The 11,994-nt window shown below is 42.7% G+C and overlaps 1 protein-coding gene across 3 annotated transcripts; it reads left to right on the top strand.

The window, feature by feature from the left end:
• Window positions 1-19: 19 nt before the first annotated feature.
• CCDC47 (coiled-coil domain containing 47) lies at window positions 20-11,898 on the top strand. Of its 3 annotated transcripts, none has more exons than XM_035347643.1 (13): window positions 20-132; window positions 2,103-2,375; window positions 2,495-2,602; window positions 4,082-4,256; window positions 4,577-4,698; window positions 5,024-5,089; window positions 6,009-6,110; window positions 6,963-7,073; window positions 7,634-7,719; window positions 8,811-8,869; window positions 9,566-9,675; window positions 9,846-10,013; window positions 10,333-11,898. In XM_035347643.1, the coding sequence occupies exons 2-13, from the start codon at window positions 2,115-2,117 to the stop codon at window positions 10,411-10,413; spliced, it is 1,449 nt and encodes a 482-aa protein (XP_035203534.1). In that variant the 5' UTR covers window positions 20-132; window positions 2,103-2,114; the 3' UTR covers window positions 10,414-11,898. The 3 variants fall into 3 exon arrangements, with proteins under 3 accessions (XP_035203534.1, XP_035203533.1, XP_035203535.1); XM_035347642.1 differs by lacking the exon at window positions 20-132 and adding an exon at window positions 194-350 and having other exon boundaries at window positions 2,110-2,375; XM_035347644.1 differs by lacking the exon at window positions 20-132 and adding an exon at window positions 372-517 and having other exon boundaries at window positions 2,110-2,375.
• The last annotated feature ends 96 nt before the right edge of the window (window positions 11,899-11,994 follow it).

Below are 11,994 nucleotides of genomic sequence, written 5' to 3'. Positions count from 1 at the left end.
GTCTGAGCTGGCAGCAGTAGGGCTGTGTAAGGAGGAGACGGGCTCCGGCTGCTGGGTTGGGCTTCGGCTGCTGGGTTGGGCTCTGGCTGCTGCCCCGGGCTCGAGGCGGGGGCTGTCGGGCCCGCTGCCCCCTCGCGTACGTGTGTGGGCAGCCCGCAGTGAGCATGCTCCCCTCACGCTACGCAAAGTACGCGGGTTGCGCCGAGCGCACGGGCTGCGCAAAACACGTAGGCTCCGCAAAGCGCGCAGGCTCCGCAGAGCGCTCGGGCTACGCAAAGTACGCAGGGCGCGCCGCTTGCGGGCGCTGGGTGCGGGCAGGGCCGAAGCGGTGGCGGCGCCGCGTGCCTCAGGTAACGCGGCCGGGCCGGGCCCTGTGGGCACCGCGCTGCCCCCTCCCGGGCCGTCGGGGCCGGGCTTCGACCCTCTCCTTGCCCTCGTCCCCGTTACCGGCAGCCCTCGGCCCTCCGGTGCCCCCCGGGATGGGGGCTCTGAGGGCTGCGGGACCGGGGGGGCTGAGGTGAGGGGCCGGAGGGCTGAGGGGCCGTGGATGAGGGTGAGAGGGGGGCATGGGATGGCAGAGGGCGGCCCGCAGCCAGTTTTAGCCTGGCTCACCTTGACTCGTGTCCCTGCCAGCAGCCCCCATGCGCTGTCAGGGGTCTGTTGGTTTCCACACGTTTCGTTTTGCATAAGGCTGTATGGAGCGTGTAGGGCTTTTTGGAACTGGATGTACTCAGGGTCTCAGAATTCGTCCTGTGAAACCCTTGTGGGTTTGTAGAGCAGGTGGCTCTGTTGGCTCCGTTGTCCAGGTGTTCTATGCAAATTCTGTGGCATGTTAATACTGTTTTCATGTTTGAATTCACCTAAAGCTGTGATATAAGCAAGTAAGCAGCTTGCTAAAATCCTGGGGTCTGCCTTGCTGTACTTCCCGTCTGGATTCATGCTCGTGATCTGTTCGGGTTTTTGCTAAAACGAAAAGTCTTGAACATAAGCGTTTCTTTTAGCTGTCCTTGTCACTCACAGCAGTGAGTTCCCTGCATGCATTACTCAGAGGAGTGCTGGTCGAATTTAGAAACAAATTGCTTCTATTTCAAGTTCTTCAGAGAACGGTCTCATTAACATTGAAGTTCCCACTCAGATCTGGGTGTGAGAGGGAGTAAAGGGAGTACTGCCAAGTCTTTTGCAGCTGATCATCCCCAGACATTTGTGAAATGCACAAGTGCATTTTACATTATTACTGCTGTCTGGGACCTTAGTTTGGACCTCAGTAATCTGCAGTTGGCAATGATGTACAGTCTGAATGACAGACCGTGACTGCATCAAGATTAAGCAAAAATGTCATAAGAAGCAGTGAGGGGGAAAAAAAAAAAAAGGGAACTATCAGTTCATCTCTGCAGTTCTGGCGGATATCTGGGGAGAAAACTCGAGTCTCACGAGCCAGTTTCCTCTTATTTTGGGGACTGGTGCAATATCCATCCTCTTTGTGATTTTTTTTTTTGTAGACCTTATAACAAAAGGTCTCCATCTCTAAACAGAAGTAGAGGAGGGATGCTGTAGGACCTGATTCTGAGAATTGATCTAGAAAAATCAAAGATGGTCAGTTTTAAATAAGCGGAGGCTATCAGAGCACTGCTGTTTAAAGTAAACGAATTAAGCACATTTTAAGGTTTACTGCTTTTGTAACGCATTCCTGGATCTGACTGTGTCTAATTGCTAACTAATGAGAACTGTAGGCACCATGTGTGTTGAAATGAGTTGGCAACTCTGAGAGTTGCTACTGAAGAGCCGTTTTTATAGCAGGACGTCGCTGTTTCTAGAAATGGGTCACCTGAACAGCTTGGCCAGATGTGAACTTGCTGCTGCCTCAGCTGCTCCTACTACAGGCAGGAAATCTAGTACCTTGCCATTCAAGTTACTGTTTTTCTTGTTTGAGTGTTCACTTTGTGCAGAAGATGGCAAGATGAGGCAGAGCTTTATTTCTCTCGTGCTGAGCTGACCCCAATGATGTTTTGAAATTGTTCATAGAAGTTGGGCATAACTGAAGGTGTGATGGAACAGGCTTTGTATCTCCTAACGTAAGGATTTGTTGCAATGTTTTGGGTTTTCTTGCAGTGAAAATGAAGAATTTGTATATTTTTGTCGCTGTCCTGTTCATCCCATGGAGTTTGTCTTTGGCAAAGTACGATGAATTTGAGGACGGAGATGACATTATGGAATATGATGATAATGACTTTGCTGAATTTGAAGACGTTAATGAAGATGCAGTCACAGAGTCTCCTCAGAGGATCATCACGACAGAAGATGATGAAGAAGAAGCCACTGTAGAGCTTGAAGGTCAGGATGAGAATCAGGAAGACTTTGATGACACAGACACGCAGGTAATGCCTCATCTCCTTCCCCTGTGTGTTTCCTAATAACATCTCTGAACCTTACCTTTTCACCCTATCTTTTTGGGTTTTGATTACCCAGCTTTTGGATTTTTGATTTTGTTCTTTAGGAAGGTGATACTGAGAGTGAACCGTATGATGATGAGGAATTTGAAGGCTATGAAGAGAAACCAGATGCGTCTCCTAGCAAAAATAAGGACCCCATAACAATAGTTAACGTAGGTATAAATTTTGATCCTTTTTCTCTTTAGTACTTCATCACTTGTTTATGGCACTATGCCAGTAATGTCCGTGTTGTACAGATAGAATCTGTCCTAAAGAATTTGCTATTTGAATTAATTAATAAGATACAGACAAGAAATGGGAAGAAGTTTGGAGACGAGTAATACCTAAAATAATACAACAGGATGGCAGCAGAGTAGGATCCGTCAGCTCTCAATTCCATGCTCTTGGAATTCTTTGTGCATTGGTTTATGTTACTTCAGATAGCAACTCCTGAAGTAAAACTTCCAGGGCAGATATGTTTGGTCTGTTGATGTCTCTTTTAAGATGCCATAACCACTGTCCTTGGATCTGTGCTGGATTCAAACTGAGAACTGCAATTGGAATACAGAGCAGTAAGTTCTTCATTAAAACACGTGGTTTGATGCGTAGGTTTGGCCAAAGCATTTTATGACTTAGGTTCTGTTCACTATATGAAAAAGGCGGAGATGTGGAGGAGCTATAGGGATAAACTCCTTTTAATCCAGAGAAAAACCATACATCCCAGAAATGTCTGGGTGCTCTCTTAACACAGTGAGGAAGTTACAATGATGATAGGCTTGCAGTAAACATAGGGTACTTCTAGCTTGTCTCTGGCTAAAGGTTCAGGTTGGATGGGGTTTGGAGCAACCTCATCTAGTGGAAGATAGCCCTGTCCGTGACGGTGGGGTTGGAACCTAGATAGTCTTCAAAAATCCCTTCTAATCCAAACCATTCTGTGATTCCCGAAGTTGACTTCTCAGATGGTTTTTGAAACCAATGTCTCTGTCCACACTGCTTCACCTTCTTGTTGCCTCCCAGAAGGGTCTTTTACAGAATGATCAGGTGCTTAAGGCCTATGCTTTTATCATCTGTAAGATCTCTTTTCAAATATGGTGGCTGACCTTGGCAGTGAAAATTAAGGCTTGGATTGTTTTATGACTGAAGGGTGATGTGGTGATAAGCAGAACTGCTGCTTATTCTCTGAAATGGAAAGATCTGGCAGGCTTCCATGCTTCCCCCACAGTCCATGGCTCTCGGTGCCATCCTGAAAATGTTCCTGGACATTTAGATTTCAACAGAAGTTAAATGATGATCGAATAATGCTGTGATGGGCAGGGCATCGAGCCCAGATAACCATTGGGTTGGAATGCAGAGCTGTTGACTACTCTGAAGGATAAATTTTAGCACAGGCTTACTTGGAAAGGAGATTTACTTTTTTTTGCGCTAGCCAGGTATTTTGGGAATGCTGTTATCAGTTGTTTGCTGTAGGACTTCTGGTCCCAGGAGAGCTAAATGCATTATGTAGGTTTAGTTGTGTCCTGTTGCCATTGTGAGGCTTGCTGCTGGATTTGGGAGGAAACCTCTCCAGTACTCTGCATGTTTTCAAATTGTCTGTGTATACCTAATCTACTCGGTAAGGAAAAAAAAAAATGATTTCCATTTACTTTCCTTAGGTCCCTGCTCACCTTCAAAACAGCTGGGAGAGTTACTACATGGAGATCCTGATGGTAACAGGTCTTCTTGCCTACATCATGAATTACATCATTGGGAAGAACAAAAACAACCGTCTGGCTCACGCGTGGTTCAATACCCACAGGGAGCTGCTAGAAAGCAACTTTGCTCTTGTTGGTAAGTCCTGTAATGATTAGGATACGTTTTTGGTTTATTTGAGTAGAGATTGTTTTAGACCTTCTCATAGGCTCTAGAGAACGAAAACCTTTTCTATGCATATGCGTGATAGCACTGAGGGCAGCTCTGGAGGTCGATAAATAGTATGCTAGTCTTTAAGTGTTTAAATGAGATTATGGCATGGCATAAATTATTCAGAAACATCAAGGTGAGTCTGAAGTAATCCAGGGACAACAGATTTATAAACCTACTGATGCTACTCTGGTGTATAAATTTGTGCTTTTTAGACTGCAGTTCTTCTTCACTGTCATTTTCTCCAGGGGACGATGGCACCAATAAAGAAGCCACAAGCACTGGGAAACTAAATCAAGAAAATGAACACATATATAACTTGTGGTGCTCTGGAAGGGTGTGCTGTGAAGGAATGCTTATCCAGCTAAAGGTAAGGATGAGCGAGTTTGTAGCACTGCTCACCTGCTGCCCATGTTCAGGAAGTCCTGCACCTGGGATGGACAGTCTCACATTTCAGTTCAGCTCATAACTTGAGGGAGCAAGGCCCTGAACAACTTGATCATACGCAGAAAGTAGGCCTGCCTTTGAGCAGTATAGGTGACTTCTAAAGGGCCCTTCAAAGTTAAATTGTTCAATGAAAAAGGTGTACTTACATCTGCCCTGTTTTTCCTTAAGTTCCACAGCTATCTGCCAATGAAACCCCTCGTTCTAGGTATATTTATTAATGTTCTGTGTTTACAATCTTGTGCTTTTAGTTTCTCAAGAGACAAGACCTACTGAATGTTCTTGCACGCATGATGAGGCCAGCTTGTGACCAAGTGGTATGTATTCAACCCTTTAGATCAGCTGTGATAAGTTGTTGCATTCCTTTTGCGCTGCTCTCCTGCTTTTGGTTGTATTTATAACCCCCATGTGAAGTGCTGGGTATCTTTTTATGGTGTTCAGAATCTGTTGAAATAATCTGCAAGAATCATTCATGTTTCTTTTCTGTGTGTGAAATGCAAGCTGATGACTAGGAAATGTTTTATCTCTATGGGTTTTGTTATTTGAGTGGTTTTGTGAACAGTCCATTGTGCTTCAAGACCTCATCTTGATCAAAACGTGTTTTTATGATCTAAAATACTTTAATTATTGTTCTTTTATCTATACAGTCAGACTGAACAGAGCTGCTTAATGCATATGCTGGCTTGTGTGTTCTTTCTTGTAATGTCACTATTTGCCTAGCCCCTTGCTCTTAGAGATGAGGGCAATCTCTAATCATGTAAATGTCAAGAGAGGTTATATTTTGGAAGAACGGTGACTTAGAAAAAGTATTCACAATACACAATATGGCTATAATTGTAGTTATAATACTCATTAAAATACTTAATTTAGATGTGGGCAGATAATCTTATCAATGGATATCTGCACAGCAAAGGCTTATAGCTCTTCTATTGAGGAGTTGCTGTCATTACACGGTAGCATTATACTAGAATGCTGAACTGAGTGCTCCAGGAAAGGCGTTTTTTAATTTTAAGACACACTGAGAAGCTTTAATTTAACAACCTTTATCTCAGCTGTGTACAGCCTTTCTTAGGCTTTGTTCTTTGAGGTTATGAACGATGAATTAAAATGTCAGATAAGCACTGAGGCAGCAGAAACTCTTCTTCACAGAAGACACAGGTCTCAATTTGGCTGGTAGCCTGAAGATGGAGTGCATCGTAGAAATCTAATCAATGCTAATAACTTTCTGTCCCACAGCAAATAAAAGTAACAATGAATGATGAAGATATGGACACCTATGTGTTTGCTGTTGGCACAAGAAAAGCATTGGTGCGACTTCAGAAAGAGATGCAGGACCTGGTATGTGTGCTCACAAAGGAACAATAACAAGATAAAAGCAGTGGGATGTAAGAACCCCTAATCAATAGGTCACTTACTTTCTTGGGAACAGCTGAACACTTGTGACTGACCGGTTGGAATTACTATGGGTGGGGAAAAGATATTTTCATCTAATAGATGGACATTTAATGCCATCAGCCATCTGAAGCACTATCTAGCTGCTGTCAGAACTGCAGAAGAGGCAACTGAAAGCAGCCCACCTCCTTTTTTTGATGTATAGTTAGCTTAGGAGGAGGTTGAAGTACGTTTGGGATACACACAAGTCTCATTTTCTCCTAATCTACTTTGCACAAATGACTTTGTAAAGGATTGAAAAATGAACTTAAGTGATGTGCAATGTGGAAAATTTGGGGTCATGTTTTTCCCTAGTCTGAAATCAAGAAAACTTCCCATACATCCAAGCCCTGAAGTTTGCAGTGGTTTGCAAATCTTTTCTCTTGTGACATCTCCAATAGCATTCAAATGTGGTTGGCAGGATGCCATTTGGTTTTGTTGATTTAGCAAACAAAATAAGCAAAAATACATTAACCTTTATCAAATGTGCTGGCATGGATGTATTACCTTTTCTTTTTTTCCTTAAAGTACTTGCTACTGAGGGGAAATATGAACTTAAAGGCTACAGTCATTGGTATTGCATGCTTTGCTTTATGCTTGACATGTCCCCAGCCAGACTGAGTGACTGAGTTAACGCATTTTTATTGTTTCTTACCTGGTACTTCTAGGGGTGCCATTGTGCTGAAACAGTTTAGTTGATGAGCTATTTGCATGCTTGTGCTATTTTTAATTTTTTCCCTCTTCCTGTCTTTGCAACAGAGTGAGTTCTGCAGCGATAAACCCAAGTCTGGTGCAAAATATGGGCTTCCAGATTCGCTGGCTATCTTGTCGGAGATGGGGGAGGTCACAGAGGGAATGATGGACGCAAAGGTGATCTTGAGTGACTTAGTACAAATGCTCCTTGGTGTCCCTGGTACTTGCAGCCTGTGCAACAGTTCTAATCTTTTTCTCCTGTAAAAATCACAAGAGAGCTAAATGGCCCTAGTGAGATCTGGGAGAATCAAGAGAAATGTAAGGGCTAGAAGAAGGGAGTAATTGCCACTTCTGTTTCCTTTTATGTAGCAACTGGTAGTCCAACATATGATCTGAGGACTTAAAACTGCCTTTCAAAGCCTCAAAGTTAGCTCCAGCACCTGGCTTGAAGAAGGGTGTTGGTCTCTCTGCAGGTCTCTCTGATGTTTGTTATCAGATGAAATGGAAAATCCCAAATGAGAGCAACTGAAGAGTTATTAGATGCGTTAATTCCATGCATTGAGTCCCCTTCTAGCAAAAGCTAAAAAATCCAGCCGTTTAAATTGCGGTGTTACCGTGGCAAACTGAGCACAAACATTTTCTGAGTGATGGATGGCCACGCTGGCAAAGCAATATGGAGCGTGTAGGCTGATATCGCTGTTGGTGATAGGAGAAACTAACCCCTGTTTCTCTTCTAGATGATACATTTCCTCACGCACTATGCTGACAAGATTGAGTCCGTCCAATTCTCGGACCAATTCTCCGGTCCAAAACTTATGCAAGAGTACGTACGTATAACGCTAGATCTCTCCTTGCAGTAGCTGCTGTAACAGTAAGCGAAGTAGAGGCTGACAAACCTGTTTGCAGTGTGGAGCTGGCTGGAATGCACATAAAGAGAAATTGGGAGCAAAGGTGAAACAGCTGAATAAATACGCTCCCAGTGCTTACAAACGCTGCATCAGTGTAGATGATCAAGGTGCTGTATTGCCTTCATGTTTATTTTTGAGTGCTGGTCACTCTCTAGTTTGGGCAACTCCAAATCTCAGATAACACCTGGCTGTTAGAGTGTACACAGCTCGTGGAAAACAACTGAGTAATCCCACTAAGAGGATACAGCATGTTAGAGTTCAGGAGCCAAGAAATAACGCTGCAGGAGTGGCAACAGCATCTGAATTAAGAACTAGGTTTGAGCAAAGTCTGAAGTGTTTAAAAAAAGTGCTTTTAGCTGCTGCCTTGGAATTGCCAAGCAGTGGGTGCTTTATCTTATCATCTGAGTTACTATGCAGGCTTTTGCAAGGGTGTATTATGCTTGCAGGCATATAAAAAAATGATCCATATCAAAACTTGAAACTGCCCTCCAAAAGGATCGTGCTTTTGTTTAATTACAAGACAGCGGCATGCGTGCCTTGTACTGAAATTGCTAGGCTTTGGAGGCTCTGTGGAATGTAGGTCTGACTTTGTTGCATGAGCCTGTGGTTTTCTGGGCAGTCAAGTCTTGAATTCTTAAGAAACGTTTTTCTTTCTTACTTATATAAGCTTTATGTCTCAAGTAGTAGTATAAACTTCAGGGTATATGTAAAACTGAATGCCTTTAAAAATATACAAGCTTTTCTAGGGGTCAGATGACTTCTGACAATCAGCTTGGGTGATGTTATTTGTATGGGTTTACAATATTGTCTTCTCACTGCATATTTTTTGCATGAAACAGTTCAGGAATCCAAATGGTTTGAAATTTAAATCTTGTATATTTTATTCTTGTGAGTAGTTTGCAGCTGTCTCTTGGTTCTTGATGAGATTCCCCCTTAACAATGCTTACTATTTTGTATGCCCATGTTTTTCTTCACTGATTCCAGCCCCTTTTTTCTTTCTTACCAGGGAGGGTCAGCTTACAAAACTGCCCGAAACTAAAAAGACACTTTTGTTTACATTTAATGGTAAGAGAACTAGTGTATGTGTGTAAATGTATGGGGGGGGGGGGGGGGGTTACCAGTGCAAGGTATGCTCAAGTTATGTCACCTATGGAAGACAATATTATTACGAATGACTTTGGTGCATGTAAACAGGACTGCTGACTGATGAACCTGTAAACAGAAGGCAGTAATAACAAGGAGGACTCAGCAGCACATTGTGATGATAAAAGGAAACTGAACCTTGCTATTGTGGGTCTTAGTTCACAAGCGTATCTTTGCTGGTGGTTGTATCAGGTCTCCATTTGGAAGGTGACTTGTTGTAAGCCACAGTGCTTGCGGTGTGAGCTTGCACAGAGTTCCTTGGTTATCCCTGTTTTGGAAGAAAAGCAGTCTATCCCAGAAAAAGACCACAGTTCTCTTAGGAATTCACAGCCATAGCTCCAAGTAAAGTTAATATCAGAGTTCTGGCTCTGACTACTGTTTTTTTTTTTTTTTTCATTCTGTACTAACAAAAAGAAGGATCATGTGGAGGAAATGTGACTGTGAAGAATCTAAGTGCAATTTCCAAATCAAAATGCCTCTGTCAGTTAGTAAAGCCATTTCCAAAGAGTATGATAAGAATATCTTTCACGAATGGTGTGAGCAATAAGGAAGGAGCATTACAGCTAATAGGAAAATCTTGCCAACCTCCCCGAATTAACAAGGAACTCTCTGTTTCAGTGCCTGGTTCAGGCAATACTTCCCCAAAGGATATGGAGTCTTTGCTGCCTCTGATGAGCATGGTTATCTACTCTATAGACAAAGCAAAGAAGTTCCGTCTGAACAGAGAAGTAAGTAGTATATGTTTTGTGCCTTCTGACTGTTGTATGAAATTGCAAATGTTAACCTTTGATCCTTAATCTGAAGGCTGGGGTCCTTTCATTTCCAGTATAACTACTACAGATACTCCATCCAGCTCATAGGGAATCTGTATTAACTGCCTTTGCTTTTATCTAAAAAGGGCAAACAAAAAGCTGATAAGAACAGGGCTCGCGTGGAAGAGAACTTCCTTAAGCTGACTCATGTGCAAAGGCAGGAGGCTGCCCAGTCCCGACGAGAGGAGAAAAAACGGGCAGAGAAGGAGCGAATCATGAATGAGGAGGATCCAGAAAAACAGCGACGGCTGGAGGTGAGATGGATTTTCTGCTTGTTACAAACTACAGGCGAATTTCTGCTACGGTATCTCCAGGGCTGCTTGTAGGCATACAACCAGCAGCAGCCAGCTTTGATTTCTTACTTTGCCAGGAGGCAGCACAGGCTTCCTGTGTGTACTTCCTTGCTTTCCCAAACATGTGAGGGCTCTCAGTGGGGAGCCAGCTCCTGTGGTTAGGGATGCGAACCCAAGTACTGTACTGGGGGTTGCCTTCTTTGTTCTCTTCTGAAACGATCAGCTTGTTCTTTGAAGGGAATGCTGATGTTCATTTCGCTCTCTGTATCCTTTCCTACAGGAAGCTGCTTTGCGGCGTGAGCAGAAGAAACTTGAGAAGAAGCAGATGAAGATGAAGCAAATCAAAGTGAAAGCTATGTGACTCCATTGTGAGACGCCTGTCTCAGTGCCACCTGCAGAATTTTAATTCACAGGGTACAAAGACGTACTTAACTCCATAATCCTACACTTTTTTGAACACTACTAGCCATTAAGGGAAATGCTCCTTGCATCGGTGTTACTTATTTAAGTATTACAGCAACATTGCAGGTGTATGTAGAGAGCTTTGTCTCAGCAGTTTTATTCCAGGTGGTATAAATTTTTGCTACTTGTCTGTTTAAAAAAATTTGCAATATTCTTGAATGCTCATTGTCATTTGTTCTTCAAAAACATATGATTGTAAACCCGTCCACGTGTGCTGGTAACATATTAATGCTTTGATTTTAAACTTCGGTTTTAGTTCTTGGGAGGGAAGGGGGGAAATTCTTAATTGAAGGGGAGGAAAACTGCACAATAAGCATTTACCGTGCATTTATTTGCATCAAGCTTTTAAAGACACAAAACAGCCTTCCATACACAGTATGGATACTTCAGGGATTTAAGTCCAGTAGAACAGAAGTTTTTTTAGCAGACAAGGGTCTGAAACAGTATTAAGTCAGCTGTAGGCATGACTTGCGTACGTGTAAAACATGTAGATGGGTTAGGTAACAGGGAATGGAATACGTGAGCATTACTTCTTACCTGTGGTTTTGAGTGCTGCAAGCTTAATACGATGTCAAGTCTGTAATGTCAGCGTGGTGTTTCTTCAGGAGTTGAGTGCATGGTGAGTTAGCAGCTTCAGCTAGTTTTTCCTTGAATATTTTAACTGTACGAATTTGCCTCAAAAACATTTCTGCTAGTCTTAGCAGCTGCTGCCTAATTCACTCCAGCAAGAAGCTAGATTCAGTGAAGTATCTGCTACTGCCAATTTCCCCAAGCAAGTAAAACTTTCGGAGGCTGTGTATCCTCTTCACCTGATGAGTGGTCACTTCAGGTTTTTGAGTATAAATGGGGGGAAGAAGTGAGCATCCTTGCGCAAGCACTTGGCTAACTGAGAGCTCTGCATTTTATAAATGCTTCCTGTCTAGAAGGCATTATATTGTTGCTGTAACAGACTTTTTACTGTTTTGTGGGGAAACAATGTCTTGCATTTTCTTGTTCAATAATATGTGCAAATTTTGTTCAGAGGCAATAAGAGTGAGCTGCTGTTGAAACAGCAATTGCTTAAAATTCTTGTTCCAGCATGGGATACTTCAAGCTGATTTAAATGCAGAAGTCTGTAACCTGGTACATGCAAATACATTAATTTTATAATGGTTGGTAAAATTAATTTAAAACCAAAACTAATGTAGATTATGTGAAATTTTAGCACTACTTAGCTTTAAAGATTAACGTGGTCTTGTTTCACAAAGTTCTTGGAAAGGAAATAGTAGTTTGTGCTCTTTTTGAATAAGTCAACAGTGTTCCTGAAGTCCTATGGCAGCTAATTTTGTAATATGAACATTCAAATGAACTACCTAATGAAGAGTAAAATATAATTGAAACACTCCGCCTGCCTAGCGTACTGGACTCTGTGTTCCTTTCAGCTACTCCCCCTGCCTACTTTAATGTTCCTCTCAGCATCTCAACACTTTATTTGTCCTAT

Source organism: Oxyura jamaicensis, chromosome 27, assembly GCF_011077185.1.
Source record: "Oxyura jamaicensis isolate SHBP4307 breed ruddy duck chromosome 27, BPBGC_Ojam_1.0, whole genome shotgun sequence".
Classification (NCBI taxonomy): Eukaryota; Metazoa; Chordata; class Aves; order Anseriformes; family Anatidae; genus Oxyura; species Oxyura jamaicensis.
Note: the sequence above shows the minus strand (reverse complement) of the source record. Positions and strands in the feature narration are given on the sequence as shown.